We start from the raw sequence: 22,591 nt of genomic DNA on the forward strand, positions 1-22,591 counted from the left end.
AGTACAACTTGAATGCGGCGTCTCTTTAGCCAATCAAAGCACTTTATTGCACTTGTATAGTGTGACGTGAGCCAATAGAAGACTCTTATAAAAGTGTCATTTCATCTTTTGAAGTCATGTGTACAAAACAAGTCACACACATTTGTACCGTACAAAATCAACACTATTTACATACAATACACACGCAAGCACACACACACACACTCACACACACACTCACACCTGATGGGACGTCCTTTGTCGCGCTTGACCACACAAGGCGGCTAACTTAGCACGGCCGCTAAACTGCTAGCATCGCTAAACTAGCTGATATGCATAAAGACTTTTTTTCCCCCCTCCGCTTTCCTTTCAGTGGTGAAATAAAAGACTTAATGACACATATTGAAAATATTCTACATAATCTGCATCACAGTCCGCGGCATACTGCTAACTACGCTAACAGCGCAAAGCTAGCCAACACCAACACCTCCACCTTTTTGGGATGGACTGACAATATTCAAGTTTTTATTTGTAATAAATATTCATCTTTAATCTTCTGCATCCGTTCTAGACTTTGAATAAAACATCTGAGTTAGTGCACATTAAGACACAGCAAAGTGTTTTGTAGCAAAACACGCAAACACACGACTTTACTAAAGAGTCTCGTCTTGGTCAAAATGATTTCAAAGTGGTGAGGAGGAGGATTTACCTCATAGAAGTTAGTGTAAATGCGTTTTCATTTCATCGTAAAAAAGGTTAGCATTCAACAAAACGGGGCCACGGAATGAGGGACTAAAAAGTGCACCTTTTGCAGTGATGCAGTAGGACATTTGAAATGCCACTTTTTAAAAATCATGCCAACTATAGCAACCGTTTTCGATGGGGAAAATAAAGTGAAAGTCTTATGAAGGAAGTGAAGACAAACTCGTCTCAGAGAAAATAAAGTGAAGGCTGCCAAAAGCATTGACAGGCTTCCCTTTGCTAAAAGTGTCGCACATACTACTTTGGGTCTCCTATTGCTACAGTATTAGCTTTGTGCTAACAGTTTCTCCAAAGTGTAAAGCAGGGCTTCTCAAACTTTTTGGGCCCAGGGACCCCTTAACAGGGGAGGAAGTTTTCCAATTATAAACTACCGACCATGCGTAGCCCTAAATGCCAGAGGAGTTATTTCTTCTTTGAACCTTTCAATGAGCTTATGCACATCCACTCCTCAACTTCAACATAGGTGCTTGGTCTCACGATGCCACAAAATGGCAGCAAAGCAATCATTTTGTCAGCGTGAAGCTCATCAATTCATGTCAACATTGTGTCCCGGCACCAAGATGGCAGAAAAGAGCTACTTTTGTCCGAACGAAGCGCTTCGACACATTTCAACATAATTCCCTGGCAGCGAGATGGTGGCAAAGCAATACTGTTGTGTCAAAGAACCTCCTCAACTCACTTCAATGCAGTCCCTCGGGACCTGGATGGGAGCAAAGTGCTACTTTTGTCTAAATGAAGCTCCTTAACTCACTTCAACATGGTTCCTCGACAACAAGATGGTGACAATTAGCACTCTTCTCGCCTGCACGAAGTTCCTCAATGCAGTCAACATGGTTCTTTAGCTCCATACTGCAGCAAGATGGCGCCAAAAACTACTTCTATTGCTTCAGCCTCGCCACAAAACAGCCTATCGGGGTGTTTTTTGGTTGGTTTGTTTTTTGCAAAGAACGGATCTTAGTCTCGCAAAAATCTGCAACTGTGTGAATTTGCAAACGGCGAACCACAAATATGCGGAAGTCTGCTGTCCTTTATTTGAAAAGATTTTGCAGGCCCCCCAAGCAATACTGCTTGTGTACCCGCCAGGGGTCCAGGGACGGCGGTTTGAGAACCCCTGTCGTAAGCAACACAGCTAAGACGCCGTGCAAAACCGGACTGAAGCGTCTGCCACATGATTTTCTCCATTGCTGACCCTCAGCACGGACGTCAGTAACAGCGGCCGCCTACACGCCTCCACGTGCTGCGACTACAAGCGGGCGACTTTGTTTTCCCTCCACACCAACGCCTCACGACTCGGGTTGGAAAGGGGTGCAAATGTTTCTGGAAACTTTCCATTGCAATCTTAAGAAATATTCCAAATTGGAAGCTTTTCATGGGAATGAAATGGAAAGATATCGTGTTCAAGCATCAATATCAACGTTTTGTTTTGTTATAAGCAGACACCCATGCAAAAGAAACAGCTCTCCTTGCCCACATGCGGGGGCATTACAGTAGCTAATCGTTCCAGCCTCCCCAGCCCCAAAAAATGTCATTTAAAAAAGGGAAAATAGCATATTGTACTTTAAGAAAATATTGTGTAACATAATTAAATAGAACGTAAAGAATGAAACTATTTGTGAAATAAACGCCGCAATCCAATTCATTGTGCTGCCTTGGCCACTGGGAGGCAGTATAGTACCACAGTCATGCTGACAAAAAGGAAGAAGAAAAGTACTTCTACTACGATTGCTATAATATTGGTCCTTTTTTGCCGAGGATAAAGAATATAAGCCTGTGACTATTGTTATATTATCTGTCCACATACACCCGTTTGTGTTGAAATCTTCTAAAACCACAACTATCGTTGCAAAGCTAAGTGGCTGTTTGAAATACCCAAGTTGTCAGTCTTTTCAAGCTCACTTTAGATTTCGAGTAAACCTCACCGAACAAGCCTTTTTTGATGAATTGTTCGTTTTTTGCTTACTGGGGGGTGAATTGAGTTCACTGCCGTCACACAACGCTCACATCTCAAGGCACCACTGTACCTAAAAAGAGCAAAATCAAAGACACTTATTATTTTGCAATATTCTCTTCATAACCCCCCCCCCAAAAAATCCTCCGACTTGCTAAAATTCCTGGTTTATTCCCATCGAAAGTTTCCGATTTTGAAAATGAGCGCAATTTTGCAACTGTGATTGATGATAGCTGAAATGACTTAAAATTCCCACTGAAGCGACACCAAATGTCCCTGTCACACACACGCACACGCACACACACACACACATGCGCGCACACACGCGGGGTCTGCCGGGGTGGGGAGAGGGCTGCATATTGGGGCTACTAGACACCTCCTGGTCTTTTCGCTTCCTCTCCATATAGATTGTTATGTCAATGTACAATATTTATATTTTTACAAGAAGCTCCTCACTGGTTTTCCCTCCGTTCCCACGAAGCTTCCCTGGCGGAGGTCACGCGCAAGGCGTCGACGGCGCGGTCGGTCAACCGACGAGGAAGAAAAGACACACGCGCACACGCACGCAGACACACGCGCTACATGTTGTAGGCCACGTAGATGGGGTCCAGCTGGTCCTGCAGGAAGCCGTCGCGCAGGTGCATGCGCTGCTTCTCGCCGCGCGAGTTGATGGGGATGACGCCGATGTCGGTCACCACCACCACGCCCACGATCAGGTAGTGCTCCTCCAGGACCGCCTTGGTCACCATGGGAACCAGGTCCAGCGCCTCCTGCTCCGAGCCCTCCAGCTCCACCACCACCACCAGCAGGTTGGTCCACGGGAACACGGCGCTGGGGGACAAGAGCGCAACACGTAAATGCACGGTGGAACGCGGCTTAGGCGATATCGAGGATTCGCACCCACAGAATATTGCCGATTTAAGGAGATCTTTTTTTAGGGGATTTTATAGTATACAGTGAAGCCTGCGTCTTTGCAAGTTGGCCTTGACAAATTCACCAATGCATATGATTTTTTTGAGGGGAAATCCTGTCCTCTGCTATCTGCTGAAAATCTCACCTCAAAAAAAATGAAAATAAAAGTAGTACTTTGGCATTGGAGTGAGTTGAGGACCTTCATTCAGACACCAGTAGTAATGGCTTCATTTAGACAAAGGTCGCGATTTGCCACCACCTTGTGGCATACTGGTGCCTAGGAACTATGTTGAAGAGAATCGCGGAGCTTTATTTCGAAAAAAGTAGCACTATTTCTGTGGCATCTTGGTGCCAAGTAACTATGCTGCAGATCACAGCAGAGCTTCATTTAATTTGCGTCAAGTTCAGGTACGCCGGATGGCGCAAAGGCTGCAACGCACCACTCCATGATGCTCTTGTGCGCGCGGATGACCGACGTCTCGATGTCAATGGGGTGGTAGCGCATGCCCCGCAGCTCCATGGCCTCCTCCAAGGCGCCCACCACAAACAGAGCGTCGTGTCTCTCTGCCACAAACACACGGCGGACACGTCGGTGCCGCTCCCCGACAGACCGGGGAAAAGTTTGGCGCTCATGGCCCACGTTTGAGTTCGAAAACGGCACGGCAGATCATTTGGCTGAATAGAGGCGGCCGAGGCTAACCTCCGTTGGCGTCGGTGAGCTCGGTGCGGCGGAGAAAGCCCAGGTAGCCCGTCCGGGCCCAAACGGTCTGCGTGTCGCCGAAGCTCAGCCTGGAGTTGAAGTGGTCCGACTGCAGGACCTCCTCGCCGTAGCCGCTGTAGTAGCCGCTGCCGTTGTGAGCGCTGTGCACCCAAATCTGACGCAAGAGGGACAAGAGGAGAGGTCAGCTCCGACACCAAATCGCGACGTCCACTTGAGACGGGTCCGACGAGCGCACCTCTCCCAGGTGCGAGTCGCCCAGGGGGCCTTTGGTCTCGGGGTTGGCGATGATGATGCGAACTCCGGGCAGGATCTGGAAGACACGGATGTGGCGTTGCCATGGTTACCGCCACGCATTCATTCAACGAGGGCTACGATGCAAGAAAGGAGGCTGGGCCCTCTTTCATGTTCTTTGCCGCTTCTCGTATATATCAAGCTTTTTCAAAATGGGAACATATATTTGAATGGAAAATATCACAGGAAGATGAACATTTTCCTTTTCACCGCCGCCGATAAGCAAAAATGAGCGACAACTAGCCTGCTGTGCTTTTTCTAAGAATCTTCCCTGCTTAGTGCGGAGCCAAACGCATGCTGTGTTTGAGAACAGCCAACATGTCTGCAGAACCAACGGTGATCACAGACGGACTTGAGTCACTCGACTGTGGGCGGACTTGCGCTCCACGCCACTAATAGTCTTTTGACATTTAACTCCACGTCTCGCCGGGAAAACGAATGGCATCGATTTCTCGGTAAAAATCTCAAATATATCCTTCAAAATGTCCTCAATTGACGCGCAGCTTTCCCCCCCCCCCCCCACTAATCCAGCTGACTGAACAGCAAAATGAGTGCGCGTGTGCGCTCACCTTTCCGGACTCCATCAGAGGCAGACTGTGAGGAGAACCTCGCTCCACCAGACGCACCCTGAAACACACGCACATGCACGCTGATGCCAACACGCCTCTTCAGAACCGAGAGGAGACACTCGGCCGCGCAAACGGTCTGACCTGTCGTGGCGCAGCGCCCTCATGTCCACGTAGACGGTGGTGGGGTCCGGTCCTGACGTGCCCTGCACACGAGTTGCAAAACGATGACCAAACATTTACACCGCAGTCAACTTTGGCCGATTTATGAAAAGACATGAATCCGTTCTAGCCATAAAAACGATGAACTGTAAGAAAAGAGAGTAGGAAGGACTAAACTGATTTTCATTATATTACATTCCACCAGCAGAGGGCAGACCTTGCAACCAACAGGGCGCCACCACATCCCATTCTGCAGCTGTGCCATAATAGAGGAAAACCTCACTTCAAAACATTACCACCAGATGGCGTCATAGCAATATTTATTATTAAAAAAAGGATTAAAAAGATATGTATATGTATATATATATATATATATATATATATATATATATATATGTTGTTTTTTTTTTGTCACCTGCAAGCAGATGGCCAGGTTGACTCTGCAGCCGAAGGCCGTGCTGACCGAACGCGGGTGCAGGCCGAGATCTTTGAAGAGTTTGGAGAAGGAGAGCGTGAGGGACATCCTGGGCCTCTCTTCGGCCACCACCACACACGCCCGCACCCGGGACAGGTCCAGACCGCGTGCCTGCATGACGCAAAACCGCAAGCGGCCTCAGCGACACGTGACCTCGGACGTCCGAGCGGCCGCGAGATGGGACGAGAGGAGACGAGAACCCACCTTGAGCGTTTCGGTCTGCAGGCCCAGCCCTTTGGTGCAGAGCTCCATGACGCTGTAGGAGCAGAAGGTGTCCCGCACACGCAGCTGGCTGACGGCCAGCAGCCACAGCGCCGGGTTGGACTCCAGCTCCACCGGCGGGATGAGGATGGACTGGTGGCCCGAGTAGACACTGCACACACACGCACGCACGCACTGAAATGAAATGGTTGCGTGCGGTAAAAAGGAACATGAATCACTTCTATAAACGGAGAAGAGATGAGATGCGATTGTCTCACGCTCATACTTTATAATAATTAGCCCGTCGTCCTCATTAGGCGACGAGAGTGTCTATTAGAGCCAGGCTTATTTATGTCTGTCGGCAGGCCAAGTTTAGATTTCATTCGCGGGCAGTCAAGAAAAAGCACACCTGCACATTTCTACATGGAGGTCACGACTCTCCAGTCCAGGGCTGGTCAAACTTTTTGTTTGACTTTATTTGCTCTTTTGGTGCTCATGGTGCCATCTTGGCGCCAAGAAACTATGTTCAGCCGAGTTGAAGAGCTTCATTTAGACAAAAGTACTGCTGGTGTCAAGGAATTGCGTTGAAAGGAGTCGACGAGTTTCATCTGAGCCAAACTCTAAGAAAACTGAGACGAGAGAGAAAATACAGGAGCAGCCGACCTGCAGAGACACCAGAGGACGAAGCCCAGGCCGCAGTACGGGTCGAGGCAGATGGCCACCTCTCTTGACGGGTACAACTCGCACTGCAGCTTCACCGACCGGCAGAAGGCTCCCACGGCATTATGGGACATCTGTGAAGGGAGGCACGGACGATGGGAGTCTTTGAAGTCAGCACGAAGGGGACAATGGAGACCCCCGGAGGGCCGCGCCGTCTTGAGCTGACCTGAACGCCCGCCAGCATGCCGGTGGTCGACACGCTGAAGTCCAAATAGGCCAAACCGTCCGGGTTGCTGGGTTTGTACAATGCTGGAGGCTTCTTCTTTGGCAGGTCATCTGCAGCGCAAACAGAGTGAGGACAGCGCGCTGAGCTCTTTCACCATGAAAAGCCTATTTTGTTCACATAATCTGCTTTCAAACGCGCGGACGTCAAAGTACAGATACCTAAAAAAAAAAAAAAAAAAAGTCCATTTGAGTACGGTAGCAAAGTATTGGTGTTGTATGCGTTACCGGTGTCAAGAACGGGCGGCCAGTTCCTGATGTCCACGGTGGCCGTGGCCTCTTTGGAGCGGAGCAGCTTGCAGATGACGGCCGTGGTCATCACGCAGGCCGAGTGGCTGACCTGCAGCAGGGGACGAGACGGCTCAGAACCGCTCCACGCCGCAAAAGAATCTATTTCAAAAACAACAGGCGCCAGGGAACTTCCGGGGGGCAGAGAGCCAGCGACTAAGAAAAGCTTGAGCCATCAGATACATTTTTTTTGCAATTTCCTTAAAAACATTTGTTTTTGTTTTTTTAAATGAATCCAGCATCTGTGGGTGAGGGGACTGAAATCGAGTGGATTTCATAAATGATATAAAAAGTTGCAGATTGCGAGACTGCCTAAGCTTGTGCCACCCGGAAGTCCACGCGGCGTCCCGATGAAAAGGTGCCTCCTGTCGGACCTCCACGATCATCTTGACGGTGGGCAGCGTGGTGGAGATGTTCTGCGGGTGGGGCGGTCGCACCGTAATGGGGACGCAGCCGGCGTACAGCGAGCCGTAGAAGGCGGCAATCAGGTCGATACCTGCGGGGCGGGGCGGCGCACGTGGGCTCAGGGGCGGGTGGTTCCGAGTTCAAAATCAGGTCAGTGGAGCGACTCCTACCTGGTGGGTAGACCAGAGCCACGTGGTCTCCTTCCTGCAGGCCGCCTCGCTCCATCAGCAGCGCCGCCACTCGCTCCGCCCGCTTGTGGAGCTGCAGGCAGGTGAGGGAGCTGGAGACCGCGCCCTTGAGGAGGCAGAGGGAAGTGCAGCGTTCAAAAGCACAGTCCAGTGAGCGCTGCGACATCCATTTCTGACATTTTGGAGACTCGCAGGCAGTTGGAAATTCCCGGCAGTCTTACCCGAGAGCTGAGCAGAGTGTAGAGAACGTGGTCAGGCGTGGTTTGAGCTCGCCACTGCAAAACCTCCGACAGGAACAGGAACTATGTACGAGGAGGTGAGTTGGGAGTGGAATTGATGTTTAGACAACAACAATAAAAAGTTTGAGATTAAGGTGATTAGTCTCACCTGGTCGTTGTCATCCGTCTGTCCCAGATCTCTCCCGCTGGCCTGAGCGATCCGCTTGCCTGACACCAGATTGCCCACCATCACGGAGGCGGGGCCGATCTCTGCAACAAACATGCACAGGAAGGTCAAAAAGTGGTTTGAGAATTGCAGTTTACTAGTACGAAAAATAATGAAAACTAAACTAAAACGAAGCATTTAAGAAAAAAAAAAAAAACGGAAGTCAAAATGCAATAAAAACGACCAATACTGAAAAATGCCAAACTATTATAAAGCCGCTCAACACACGCACACCCACGCACACACAGACATGAGAGTGGTTGGCACCTGGCTGCTTCTGTCTCGGCTTGGGCAGGTTGGTGACGCAGGTGTGGGGGCACATGAGGACGTTGCAGGGGTGCAGCCCCCCCTCCAGGTACAGCTGCTTGATCTCGGACAGGTGGATGCCGCCCAGCGGAGTCTTGGGCAGCGTGTTGGCCGGAACCAGAGCCAAGCAGAACACGCCCACGCCGTGGATGCTGTCGATGGCCTGGCAGGGGAGCGAGCGACATGAACACGGAGCGTTCGAGAGAATCCCGATTGCGCTGCGCTGCGCTGTCGAGCACTCCAAGTACCTGCAGGACGCGACTCATCCACTGGAAGCTGTCCTCCTCGGTGGAGTCCGGCCGCTGCTCGGCCACCACGACGATCCTCTCGTCCCTCAGGACGGTGACAGAGAACACGGCTATCCTGCAACGGCAGCAGCACATCGGCGTCCACACTTACTGGCACGTCCCTTCATGAGTGCTTCTGGAGCCTTAGAAGATTATTGTACGGCGGCGCCTTCCTCCGTGCGAATCGTGCCGCTCACCTTCCCCTGTAGACGAATTTCATGGGCTCCACGGCCAGGGCCGTGGCCACGATGTCGTCGGCGTTGTGCCGGCGCCCGCTGACCATGATGAGGCCGTCCATCTTGCCCGTGACGAAGACCAGGCCCCCGGGCCCGATGAAGCCCAGCAGGCCGGTCCGCACGAAGGCGTACTCGCTCACCAGCCCGCCGCCGCCGCTCACCGGGTACACCTGCGGGCAAATACGTCAGCGACTGGTCTTCCCGCGGCTTTTCGGAGATCCTTCCCAAAACCTCCCGCTATGTAATGGCACTGCTTTCATTTCAAGATGCGTCGCAACTTCGGGTGAGAGGCGAAATGACGAGATGAGAAGGGATGAGCTGACCTCGAAGGTGTTCTTGGTCATGCCGGTGAGGCCGTAGTAGGAAGTGCCGGTGGCGATGGCGCACACGCAGAACTCGCCAATCTCGTCCGTCTGGCAGAGCTGAGGCACGCCTTCGGGCTTCACCACGCACAGCAGGCCTGGATGAGAACCGCGCACCCGTGTCACAACGCAACAGGGACAGACAGGCCGGCACATTCCGTATGTAAGAAAATGTGCATGTGACCTATTGGAAATCATAATTGATCATATTTTAATTTCATTGTATGTAATTATGTATGCGCCGATATGCCAAAATGCTGAAAATGTAAACACTAGAAGTAAAAAAAAAAAAAAAAAAAAAAAGCAGCGCACCTCCTGGCGTCACCGTGCCGACGTCTTGCACGGTGAGGACGGACAGGCGCTCTTCCGTGTCGACGCGGACCACCCCGTAACTGAGACCCTGCATGGACAGCACGCCGCGACCTGGCGGCTGACTGCTGTCCTCCACTGGCCTGCAAACAAACAGAAACACACACACGCGCACACGTGAGTAAGTCAGCGTGCCAGAGGAATCACTCGAGATCAGAACTGAATATTGGTCATAACGTAAGCAGTTTTCGTGAGTAGCTCCTCTCTCTTCAGTGCGCTTTTTAAAGGTCAGCCCAAGATTGTAGGAAGAAATGCACACATTTGCAGTCTTTAGCGTCTGGGCTGTACACGTGTGCGTACCTCCTGATGGCCACCGTCAGAGCTTCGGGCGAGCTGGCGCAGGGACAGATGACCTCCGCTCGCAGGCCTTTGGTCTGAAAGACGTTGAGGAAGGCGTCGCATGACGAGATGGACCCTGACGGCAACAAGAGGAACGTGCTGGCGTTCAACAGACGTCTTCTCTGGCAAACGTCACCGCTCAAATAAAGGAATGACATTTCAGGAAATCGGATTGGCCAAATTGTATTATATCGTATCATGTCATGGAATAGAATCTCTGCGGTGAACTTTTGATATTCGAAGAAAGCAAAGACCTAGGCAGCAGGCCGCGCCAGAAAGAAGACAAATGCAAGAAGAAGAGCTTGACTGCAACTTTCATCATCGCATTCACAAAGACTCAATGAGATCAATGGAGCTGAGACGGGGGCTCTGATTAAAACGAGGAAGAAATCATGCTCTTTTATTACATTTTAATGGGATAAAACATGAAAAGCGACAGTCTGGAGCCGAACGTTACGTCTATTCGCGGACCTTCCCGGCTCCTTTTTGAGGCCAATTGGAATCGGACTCAAACATTCTCGCTCTTGTCCAGTGAGACACTTTTCAGAAGTCACATTAGCAAGGTTGAGTTTTTCCGGCAAGTGCTCTTACAAGGGTTGGATCCGTCGGCCACTAGAAGCATTCGCAGGGAGCTCAGGTTGATGTCCTTCTGGTCCTTGTGGGCCACCAGAGCCCAGTGCATGTCCCTGGACTTCACACAGGACACTTTGGCTGCGGCCGAGCACACGCACACACACACACACACACACATACATTTCATCTATTTGACGGACAGGTGAAGTTGGCGCTCTGAGTGACGTGCGGAATCCGTTCTCAAGCTCACCTTTGTACTGGCACACTTTCTGGATCCACGAAAGCGGGTTGACCTTCATCAGCGAGTACGGCACGCTGATCACGTGCATCATGTTCATCACGCTCTGCGCACACGCACGCATGCGCATGCAGCACATTAGCACCATGTTGTCGGAGGACGAGAGCCATAATCTCCATTTAGTGCCCCAACTTACTCGTAAAACCGACGCATAAAACAAAAAGAACCCTAAATAATTGGAGGTTGAACTCATTCACTGCCAGGCGTTTTCAGGGCCGAGTTTTGACTGAATATTGTGCTCTGTGACAATATAAGCACAGAAACTACAACAAGAAAGGGTCGAAAAAAAAAGGTTTGTTTCTAGCCTTTTTCTCTTCGTTAGTTATCAGCAGTCAAACATGGGTTGGTTTAAAAGACAAACAAAAAAAAACGGTTTCTGACTATAGAAAATGAGAAGAAAAGAAAACGGAAACTTTGACGCTAATAGTTCTTTGCGTTTGTGACACCTCAAATGAGAAAACAACAAAAAGGCCGATGGATGTTTTTTTTGTTTTTTTTCTGTTATTACCGTCAGGATGCCGTGCCACAAGCCCACGTCCTTCTTAAAGTCCAGAACGTTGACGATGGTCTCCGCTGCGGGGGGAGAGACATGTTGAGAAGGTTGCGATGCAGCCAACAGGGGGCGCTCCGTGCGCATGTACACAGCTCACAACGAGTTTAGGATATTTTGCTTTCCGGTGAAATTCCCGGTCCGAAAATGCACCTTTACAGGTGAACTTAATTTGTCCTTCTTTAAACTTTTAAAGGCACATTTCACCCGAAAGCTGAATCCACCTAACTCCTTGTGAGTAGTCGGACGTGTCTTACCCTCAGTGTAGCAGCAGGACTGCGTGAGGGCCTGGCAGTGTGTGAGCAGCGCGATCCTGGTCACCGTCACGCCCAGCACGCTGCCGTCTTTGCACGTTTTATACTGAAAAAGGCACCGCCGGGGGCACAACCGCACATGGATGAAACCGTTTACAGTCAACCCCAATGATCGCAGGGGATACATACCTCGATGTAAGCCGTGTCGTTGTTTGCGTCCTTGATGTGAGGGAACCAGTCTCTGGGCGGCTTGGACAGGTGCTTGGACTCGGTGACGAACCACAACAATTTGGGCCAACCTGCGCGCACGCAGAAAAGCAGACAGTGGCAACAGCACTCAAAGTGTGTACAGACACATGCGTGAATAAACAATACTCTGGTCAAATTAGAAGTAGTGATTTGACTCTTGTTACTTAAGTAAAAAAAAAAAAAAAAAAAGTGCGCTCTCAAATGTACTTAAGTCCAAAAGTAAGAATTCACCGCCTCTTACCTTTGAACTGTGGAATCTCCCCCGTGGCGCTCTTGGGGAGCCCCTTATGGCAGGCGTCACTGGTCAGCGCCACGGTGACGCCGCAGCTTCCCAGCAGGAAGCCAATCTGCTGACTTCCCGCATCCTATGCGAGGACGCACAGAAGAAGAACGGCAATGACGCTTTCCGCAAACCATCAATGTGTCTTTGCGGCTCGTGTGAAATCAAGCATTCAGCAAGTAATTCAGCAGTGCAGAAGCTTTCAACTAAGAAGGCCGCAAATAATAATAATAATAATAATAATAAACATAGTCATCCATCGCAATCAAGTGGAATTGATCAATCCAATCCAATAATGTCCCAGCTTTACATTGTATGGAAGGTGCTCGCTGGCACATTTGGAGTGACAGGTGTGTTCTCAGGGCTGGGAAAGAACAACTTCCCGCTCCGACTGGAAGCCAGAGTGCATCTCGTTGAGGAAACGCTGCGTCGACGCCAGCTTTTCGTCCATCTGTGGCACACGTGTGACTTGGCGCATGTGGCAAGAGGCTGTCATCGCTCGGTAACTACGACGATGCGGGCCCGCAGTGGGAGGGGCTTACTAATGTTCCTGTCGGCGGCACACGCCGCCACCGACAAATGTCAGACAGATATTTTTCTGCCTATTTTTTTTACGGTGTGCCATGAAAATTGCCGCAATGCAGATATGTGCCGTGGGCGCTTGGTGAACACCGGTTTGGCATTGTTATAATCCGGAAGGCGTACCTTGCGGCTGAGGGGCACCTCGATGGGCACCGGGACCACCTCGGCCAGCAGGCAGCCGTAGAAGGCCACCACAAAGGCCACCGGGTCGTTGTTGGGGAACACCAGCGCCACCTGCAGGTGAGAGTTGAGGGTGCATTTTTCAAACAAATGCAATTTGTAGCATGACTAGGTGGGCAGGCGCCACTCACCCTGTCGCCGGGCCGCACCATGGGCTCCTGCTTGCTGCCCAGCTTGTGGAGGATGTTGTAGGCCAGCTTGATGCTGCGCGACCACAGCTTCCCTGCACGCACATCGTGAGGCGGGCTTCAAACATTGGCGCGCGCGGGGGTGCGCGGGGTGTTAGAAAACGTAGCCTACCGTAGGTGAGGACGTAGAGGGGCTTTCCCGCCGTGTCCAGGCTGGTGAGGCAGGGGGCTTTCGGGGAGATGGTGCCCCAGCGTTGGAGGGCGGCCTCCAGCGAAGGCGGCCAGTTGGTGACCACCCCCAGGGCGTCGCCTCGTACCAGCATCATCTCCGCCCCCTCGGGACGAGGCTGATTGGGGTCCGGCTGTTGGACTGGACACAGGGAGGCAAGTTGGCACGATTTGTAGTTTTCCTCAACTTGCACTAAGACGAACTGCAAATATGCAGAGGTTCACTGGACATGATGCGGTTTTAGCCAATTTTTACTCAACTGTTACTAAAACTCCGCATGCGTACATTCAGAAACACAAACACACACAAACTCATACTTTACATACTGATTGAAGTTTAATTACTCCCGGGAATTGTTTTAAGCTTCTTTGAGTCCCTCGAAAGGTGTCGTGGCTACACCGTACGTCCCCATTTTGGGGATTAGTGACTTCTAACCTTCCAGAAGTTCGTCAAAGTCGTCGACGAAGAACTCTCGCAGCGGCGGCCGGCGAGGTTGCTTGAGCGTGTTGACAAGCTGCTGGATCTTGGCCGACACGCGACTGCTGACTGGAACGCCTGCCGAGCAAAAACAAAAAATGTGATGAGGGTCACCACGTCACACTGTTGGCCTCACGTCAACCTGCCACCAAGTGGATTTGACCGCTTCCTAAGCAGGCCGGAGGGTTGGAGCCTGCGTACAGAGAGGATACCGTTGCGGTGCCCTTCAGCAACGCGCCAAACAAGTATACGGTGAGATACTCGTGCTATTGTTAGGCTGATGTCGTGGTCTCAAAATACAAGCGGAAATCGGAGATACCAGTGCGTTTCAGACCCCCACCACAAGACGGCGCCAGCACGCTTCCCAAAATCCAGCCACCGTTAATTTACCTTGGTTGGCTTGCAGACAATATCAGTTGGTGGCGCTCATGCACTATTAAGCCGGTTTGCCAACTGCTGATAAACCCCACAGAACAAGCGCGAAGAGGACAAAAACCAACAATTTATTTTGTGCTGTGATGCCCTCTTACGTGGGCAAGGAGAGCTGTCTCTTGCTCGGATGATGATGCTCGTTCGCAGTAAAAAATGAAAAACAATTGAATCACGAGCTTCTCTTTTGTATCGCTTACCGTCTCCGGTCTCCATGCGCTCCGCGTTGCCATACTTCTGCGTGTTGCGGGCGATGGTGCCCATGTTGGACATGGGATGGCGCTCCGTGTGGGAGTGAGGCGAGTCTGACGAGTAGCCCGTCACGTCCGGCGGGCCCGAGTGGTTCTCTTGAGGGGCACAAGACGGACGCCGCATTTATTTGTCAGGACTCGCAGGTGCGAGGTCTGATATAAAAGGTGATATTGGCGAGCCGAGGGAAGGCGTAAGTGAGGGCGCACCGTCAGACTCCAGCGGCGGCGGCCACAGCATGTCGGAGCCAAACTCGCAGGAGCGCCGCAAAGATCCTCCGTTCTCAGCCACGCTCAGCGCGCCTTTCCTCTTCAGGGACAGGTGGCCGATGCCTGCGCGCGCCAACGCAAACACCTGACTCACGTGCGTTTCGTCATCACGTTACGCTTCAATTCGCTGCTCTGAGAATGATTTTAATAACAGCAACTGTTGCTCTCCCCTCGCAGAGAGAAAATGTCCCTGCGAGTGTTGCCCCCGTGTGGATGTGTCGCTGCTCCGTGTGTCGAGAGTAGCAGTTGTTTGAAGGTTTGTAATTACACTAACATCGGTGCCGTCTTTCTTTAGCTCATGTATGGCATCGGCAATAAGCTACCGTACCTTTCCTTGCACAGACTTGTTTGAATATAGCATCTCTTGTTTTATGTGTCCGTCACTTCAACAGTCAACTGAGCGTTAAACGGCTTGAAGCAAGCAGGTGCGGAGGAACACTTCAACTTTAACAGATGCTAACGTCAAACTAAGTGCGTGGTAAATGGCAAGCTGGAGTCAGAGCTCCAGTCGCTCACTATGCCACGCCTCTTAAAGTCAAACGCCAACACACAAATATGACAGTGTGCGGGTGACTTTCAGCTTAATAATAGTTTATTTCTTGAGATTGTATTTTCTTAAGTTTTATTGGGTTTTGATATTTTTATTGTACACTAGAGTGCTCTTTTTCTTGGTCAAAATCATGTAGCATATAATCCGATTGGGCATTTCAATTCATTTCAATGAAGAAAATTGATTTGATATAAAACTAAATTGATTTAGTCAAGGTACTTGACTCAAATGTGTTTCTTGGCCGCGTGACGTTTGGAAAGCGCGCGATTGCGTTACCGTGGTGCGAGGGCGCCAGGTGGCTCTGCTGCAGGTGCGCCGGGCCCACGTGGGCGTGGCCCAGGTGGGCCAGGTGCGAGATGTGCGCGTGCGCCAGCGAGTCGGCCAGCCGCCCGGCGTTGCCGCTGCCGCCGCTTTGCGTGGACGAGGACGAGGAGGAGGTGGAGCCCAGGTGGGCGGGGCCCAGCTGGGACGGCCGGCCCATCCAGTGCTCCATGCCCGACATGTCGTCGCAGGGGCCCGCCTCCTCCTCCGAGCCCGACGAGGAGTCTGAGCACAAGGGCGACAGGCCTAGTGAGGGTCAGCGACGCGTCGCTGCGGGCGCGCGGCGGCGCCGTGCGGCGTGCGCTCACCTGGCGGCGTGTACGCATCCATGGATGTCTGCACCACCAGGGAGCGCCGTTTGGACGGCATGGGCACCGCCACCTTCCTCTCCACGTGGCGCGCCAGCATGGCCTGCACTGCCTCTGTGTGGACGTCTGAGACAAAAAGAGGCGTCACTAAGTCATCAGCAGCAAGTGGCAACAGAGCTACGGGATGGCATAGAGGTGGGCGCCCTTGGAAAAGTTCCTTGTAAATATGTCTACGGGTGCGCGAGCTTCTTTACCTGAGCGGTAGCGTTCGTCTCTGGTGCCCGATGTTCGCCGGCGGTGGAAGCGGGCGGCAGAGGGCGGGCCCAAAGGGACCCGGTGAGACATTGGACCTTCCATCCCTGCAGAGAGCAGCACGCAAACACACACGCACGTACGAGCACGTACACAAACATATAAATTAACGCACGTACATACCTGTATACGCACACACACACACACAGACATTTGAACTCACGTATGCGTACGCACACACGACAACAGTTTGACAACAGAGGTAGAGCACAACGCAAAAAAAAAAAAAAACAAAAAAAAAAAAGGAAAAACATGAAGATGACTTATCAGAAAAAAATTCATTTTTCTGGATTGGTCAAATGAAATAAGTGATCAATAAAATATCAAATTAAAAGAGTGAGGAAACACAAGTGATCCATCAAATAAAAGGTGATTGGCCGTTTGCACCAACAGCAGAACCTGCTGTGCACGTGGGCGCGCACGTACAGGAGAGCAGGCCCAAGCTGAGCTCCAGGGAGCGTTAGCCTACGTTAGCCTACGTTAGCCTACGTTAGCCTACGTCAGCGGCGAAACGGCTAATAAAGCGCCGCCGTGTTTTGGCGTGGTTGCGAATCGATCGGGGCAACTGGACTTTTTTGGTTTTGTTTTGTGTTGTCCTACTTCAGCTAGCTGTGTGAGGGCGTTCAGAGGTGGTTAAATTACCTCCAGCATGTGGAATAAACGCTCTGATCAGCTTGGACCTCTTCTTCTCATAACCCTTCTGAGTGATGTCGCCTGCAAACACACACACACAAAGCGTCTCGGCCAATCAGTGACAGGCACCGGGGTCAAAGGTGACAAATTAAAAGGCGACGATGGAGAATGGATGAAAAAATTCTTTCTTGTCCGCGGACCGCCATCGTGCCCAACATTGCTAACCCTAACCGGCACCTCCTACTCTAAGGGCCCGGCTGGCGACAATTGAGGTACGCTTGCCGCAAGTTGCCACGGCAATGTGGTCCCGTCGCCCGGCGAGCCCCCGAGCACAACTGGCAGCACTAATACAGATAATTCCTCCGCTTGTACTCCATTAAACGCAGCGCTTGACTAATTATTGATCTGTGGACTCCACAACAACACAAAGCCTCAGAGGTGCTGCTAATAATTACGCAGGAGCGGAGAGGAGGAGGATGTGGAAGAGACGGGCGGACAAGGAGGAGGAAGTTCATGAGGATGAGAAAGAGGAGGAGGAGCGCAGGAAGTGGAGGAAGAGGAGGACAGCAGAGAACCAATCAGACGCTGCCGAGCATCAGTCACCCTGTGTGAGTGCACATGGTGTTGATCAAAGGAGAGCCAAGATTGGACTTCGCAAGCCAGCCAATGACAACGCGTCAACATCCACGCACACGTGAGACGTGTCTCTGATCAGCTTCAATAACGGCCTTCTTTTTTGCTCACACACACACACACACACAGCGAACAAGCGAGTCCACAGGGAGAAGCCATCTTCCATCGACAGCGCAGTGGAACGGGGAGGGAGTTGCCTAGCAACGCCTCTCCTGGAGAAGGCCGCAGCCCAGACAGCCATCTTGGATGTGGAGGGTCAGATGTGAGAAGTGGGCTAATCAAACCTGTTAGGCACTGCGCGTCCACATAAGTGTGGGTGTGTGTGTGTGTGTGCTGAGCCCCTCCACACCCTCATTGCGTCTGGCAGGCAGCTAAGAGGCAGTCGAAGTTTTTCTTCTGGATGAGATGAATCATCCATCCAATTTGGACAGCGTTTGTCCTTGTTAGGGACGCAAGTCAGCCAAAGTCTAGCCCAGCTGTCTTTGGCTGAGAGGTGGCGTACACCCTGGACTGGTTGCCACTCAACATCTCGGACACAAAGACAAACAAGGGACTGGTTGCTAGTCAATGTCAGGGAACGACTAGGAAAACAAAGTGAAAAAAGAAGCCAGTATGGATGCTGCATCTTCATCTTCATCCTCCATCTTGTTTCTCTTTGTTTGCTGTTAACGCCTGTGTCGACATCCTGTTTTATTTGATCTCCTTTTTCTCATCACATCACACGCGCACACACACACACACACACACACACACATGCGCAGCCTCCATGGTAACAACACACGCACACACACCCCCACACACACACACACAAGCATGCGTCATGCACTGGGACCTTGGGCTGTCACACTCACATGTAGGGACCCGTGTGGTCTGCAGAGCGGCCGCTAGCTGATTAGTCCGCGCACACGCGCAAAGCTAGACGAGCGTCAGCAAAAAGACAAAGTGGGCCTCGCTGGTGATTCAATGGGTCAAGACGTCAAGAAGTGTAAAAATAGCAGCATGGCACTTGAGGAGATGGAAATCAAATATGCCCCCCCCCCCGTAGCATGTAGCGCGTAGCATGATGCCGCCTTTCAGATGCTGCCTTCAATCGCCGCGTGATGTTGTTGTTTAAAATCAGGATGATGTTTTGAGCACGGGGATCAAAATTTTGTGCTCTAAAAATAGGTCACCGGTGATGGGACATTATGACTTCCAAAGGAGGATTAAAACAGAGGAAGAATGTGAGCATTTATTTATTCAAGCTTAACATGGTATATGTTTGTCAATCTAGCAAATATACTATATTTAGTAAAAACTGATTACGTCAATGGGGGAAAAAAAAATGCTGTTTTTTACCCAAAACGTTCCATTTTTGAGATGTAATTTTACCACAATGAAATTTTGGCTCAGGGTTATCATATCGTCAGAATCAACCCACGCTGCCTACTGGCGACCAGTCCCGGGTGTCCCTGCCTCTCACTGTTGGATGGGCTGCAGCTCACCCGTCACCCGAATGAGCATAAAGCCAAGCGCTACGGAAAATCCATGACAACGTTTCCAGCACAGACAAACGGTAGGTTGCGCTAACTTGTCCCCTCGGCAGCAAAGTGACTCGATCTCATTTTCAGTCAGTGGAAATTTGGAGACCAAAACAACCTCGATGCATGGAAACTTTCGAGAGAAAAAAAGTCCCGCAGACAACTGCCAGCTTTTGTTGCGTTCACTCACGTTCATCGATCCACGTCGAGCGCGTGGCCAACAGAGCGTTCCATCGATTATTCACCGGCACCCTGAGCAAGATGGTGACTTCTGCAGCGGAAGAGGCTCCACCGCCTCTCGAAAAACACACGCAGACACGCGCAGCTGCATCAACTCGTTTGTCAAGTGCAGCTACACACTTGACTGGCTCCAAAAGGCTTCAGGTGAGCAAATCAAACACAGCAGCGAAGTGCGCTAATTAAACCAACCGCTGCGCTACAGGAAATTATCCCATTTCACTTAATTGGCCCAGAAATGACGATTCATTTAGGACAAATCATGTTCAACCATCTATGCCAGTGACATATAGTGGCACAAAGAACCACTGAAATGCTTTGCACATACGCTTTGTGTTCACGTCATCAGGTCCACATTTCACACTGTGCAAATCATCAATATTTCAGTACGCAGCTGCAAATAATGCACATCCGTCAGTAATTGACGCCGCCCCAGAAAGGCAAATATTGCCGATGGATGCCACAAGATGAAGATGAAGAAATGAAGCTCCTCAACTCACTCTGAAGCGGTTCCTTGCCAAGATAGTAGCAAAGCACTACTTTGGACTAATTGAAACTCGTCAAGACACTTTAATATAGATTCCTTGACAACAAGATGCCACAAGGTAAATGCTGCACATACTTTTTATGACATGTTCAGTTGGTAGTGCGATGTGAGTTTTTCCTACGTGTGCCTGGCTCGGTAAAGGTTAAAAAACTGTGCTTCAGCCTCAGGTGGTTGCTTGAAGATGCGTTGGACAGTCACGAGCTCACAAAGTGATCTCACTGGCTTTCGAGTCACAGTGCACGAGGGCCAGAAAAGGCGACGTTCCCGCCTGCACTTAGCGAGCCAGCCATAATGATGTTTTGCCAATTTCCGTTTCCTAAACAGGCCGAGCCACTCGAAGACCAACAAGCGTGCTTCGCAGCGCAAGCCCACAAGTCCCACTGCACCTCGACGCCTCACTTTGGGGACGAGTTTCCGAAAGAGACGTATCGCCAGGGAACACCAAACATGTTGCTTGCTGTCCTGCTGCGGAGACGTCATTTATTGACCAGAAAGTCAAATGTCCAAAAGCACACACGCACCTTGGCATTATACCAACAAGGAGCAGCATCGGAGCATCACGTGCGCGTGAGCCCGCTTTTTTTTGACGACGATGTTGCAGACTCACTGCCTGTCAGAACGTATCAAATCAGATCATTTTCATTCAACATTTCATCCCACGGTGCCACACGTCAACGCGCGTGCGCACACCTGTGCTGGAGGGCAAACAATTTGTACACAACAGGGACGGATTCTATGCAAAGTGCATGTAACCCCGATTTGAGGGCTGCACGATTAATCAACTTTGCATCGCGATCACGATTTTGCTAGCAATGATTAAATTCACCTGGTCGTCACTCGTCAGTGATATTTACATTTCCAATGCAGGCTCTGCGGCATATTTTAAAATAAATAAATAACAAGCGAGTGAAAGGGATCATCATCCACTGGAAGGCTTGCTGTGCGTTTGACAACTTGGTAGACTGCTGTCCACAAAGCTGGGCTGTCCAGCGTAGCAGATTGCCCACTTTGTGCTTCCACTATGTCGAGACGCTAATTTGCAAGCAGCTAATCGCGTTTAAAGGGAATGGCCATGATTGACCACTTCCACAATGGCGCAGCCCTCCCATTCGCAGTTTTTTTTGTCTACATTTAAGAAATGAGCAACATGGGGTCTAAAAGTCTAAAAATAGAGCCCTAAGTCTGCCCAGCCGCACAGATGGCAGGAGGGACCGTTATGGCCAAACAGCTCACTGAGGGGTTCAAAGAGCAACAGGTGGACAAATGTGACACATTCCAATGACTTGCCTTCAACAGGAGTCTAACCAGTATCAATTATTTTGTGACAAGAAAACTTGTGCTTTTACTGCAACATGCACACACATTCGAGATGTGCACACTGGAAGCGTGTGGTAGATCATCTCCAGTGTGTTTGTAGGCCGTGCAAGCCCGTATGAATAAAAGATGTCGCTTCCATTATATAAGGCACAAATGTTCCAATGTGAGATGCTTGCTATGTGTTCTAGCAGCTGTGACTAAGCTCCACATGCATGCAGGCCAACGTGTGTGTGCGCGCGTCTGGCGGGAAAAGGGGGAGTAATGGGATGGTTTGGGGGGAGGGGGGGGGGCGGTGAAAAAAATCTTCCAGAGCATCCTCCTCCTCAGAACAGGCCTCGCCAGCCTCAAATGTCGGACGTCAGAAGGCCCAAATAACAGCGCCGATCTGCTGCATCGCAATGCCATCGACGGGCGCGCTCCCGCACAAACGCGCACACGCACGTGCACAGGTAGCCTCGCACGACAGTGTCAACATCTCAAGGTCAAACCGGGAGGGGGCGTGCGGGAGGGGGATATGTTTTCCTCACTCCGGGGGACCAAACAAAGAGCCATAGCGGACCGAGGCTCGCTCTCGGCCGCCCCCGGCTGAGGCTCGCCGTCGGCCTGCTGCACGGAGCTGGCCGGGCCGGTGCCTGGCTGACAAACATCTGGATGGGAGGAGCGGGCGGTGGAGGAGGGGCAGGGGAAAAGGAGCAGGGAGGAGGTGGAGGAGGAGGAGGAGGAGGGGGTCCTAACAATTAAATTCCGTTAGTGTCGGTGCGGATGGCGATGAGATAAGAGAGCACCCGAGCTTTGGATGAGGGTGGGGTTGCTGGGGGTGGTCTTACCCTCTGACAGCTCCAGCTCCAGCTCCGCCAGGCGGGCTCGGATCTCCAACGGGATCGGCGACGCCTCTCGGTCCGCCATTCCCCCTCGTACCGCGGCGAAAACACCTTCAGCCTCCTCCTCCTGCTTCCTCCTCTTCGTCGCTTCTTTCTCGGCGAAAGGCGCGCGCGACGACCGCGAGGAGAACAAAGAACGGGGGCTCCAAAGTCTCGCCTCTTAGCGGGGGTCCGCCATGGCGTCCGACGACCTCGAATGGCTCAAGTCCGTCGCGGCGGAGTGGCTGGGCTAGGCTGGTCGTGCTCCTCGCGGCGGGGATGGGGAGGATGAGGACGCGGACGAGGAGGCTCGTCGAGCTTCGCTGCCGCTTTGCTTGACTTGCCAATGGGGTCACGTGACGACGACGACGAGGCTCGGGAGGAGGGGATGCGACGCCGCTCGTCATCGGCAGGGAGCGCTGC

At 51.3% G+C, this 22,591-nt stretch overlaps 1 protein-coding gene across 2 annotated transcripts; it reads right to left on the bottom strand.

Annotated features, from left to right (window-relative positions):
• Window positions 1-20: 20 nt before the first annotated feature.
• LOC147127089 (disco-interacting protein 2 homolog C-like) lies at window positions 21-22,557 on the bottom strand. Of its 2 annotated transcripts, none has more exons than XM_086020589.1 (38): window positions 22,136-22,557; window positions 17,064-17,135; window positions 16,364-16,468; window positions 16,110-16,235; window positions 15,757-16,026; window positions 14,871-14,993; window positions 14,613-14,759; window positions 13,942-14,061; window positions 13,450-13,647; window positions 13,281-13,372; window positions 13,093-13,203; window positions 12,349-12,472; window positions 12,048-12,157; window positions 11,862-11,964; window positions 11,563-11,627; window positions 11,007-11,100; window positions 10,775-10,894; window positions 10,145-10,259; window positions 9,788-9,927; window positions 9,437-9,573; window positions 9,075-9,283; window positions 8,839-8,953; window positions 8,552-8,753; window positions 8,228-8,328; window positions 8,062-8,142; window positions 7,823-7,946; window positions 7,622-7,743; window positions 7,188-7,299; window positions 6,904-7,013; window positions 6,681-6,811; window positions 6,021-6,189; window positions 5,757-5,927; window positions 5,324-5,385; window positions 5,183-5,240; window positions 4,558-4,632; window positions 4,302-4,476; window positions 4,042-4,165; window positions 21-3,520 (listed from the first exon to the last, which is right to left on the bottom strand). In XM_086020589.1, the coding sequence occupies exons 1-38, from the start codon at window positions 22,212-22,214 to the stop codon at window positions 3,268-3,270; spliced, it is 4,845 nt and encodes a 1,614-aa protein (XP_085876715.1). In that variant the 5' UTR covers window positions 22,215-22,557; the 3' UTR covers window positions 21-3,267. The 2 variants fall into 2 exon arrangements, with proteins under 2 accessions (XP_085876715.1, XP_085876714.1); XM_086020588.1 differs by having other exon boundaries at window positions 15,757-16,047.
• Between the last annotated feature and the right edge of the window lie 34 nt (window positions 22,558-22,591).

The sequence above is a fragment of the Filicampus tigris genome, chromosome 21 (assembly GCF_054856515.1).
Source record: "Filicampus tigris isolate MCC_2025a chromosome 21, RoL_Ftig_1.0, whole genome shotgun sequence".
Classification (NCBI taxonomy): Eukaryota; Metazoa; Chordata; class Actinopteri; order Syngnathiformes; family Syngnathidae; genus Filicampus; species Filicampus tigris.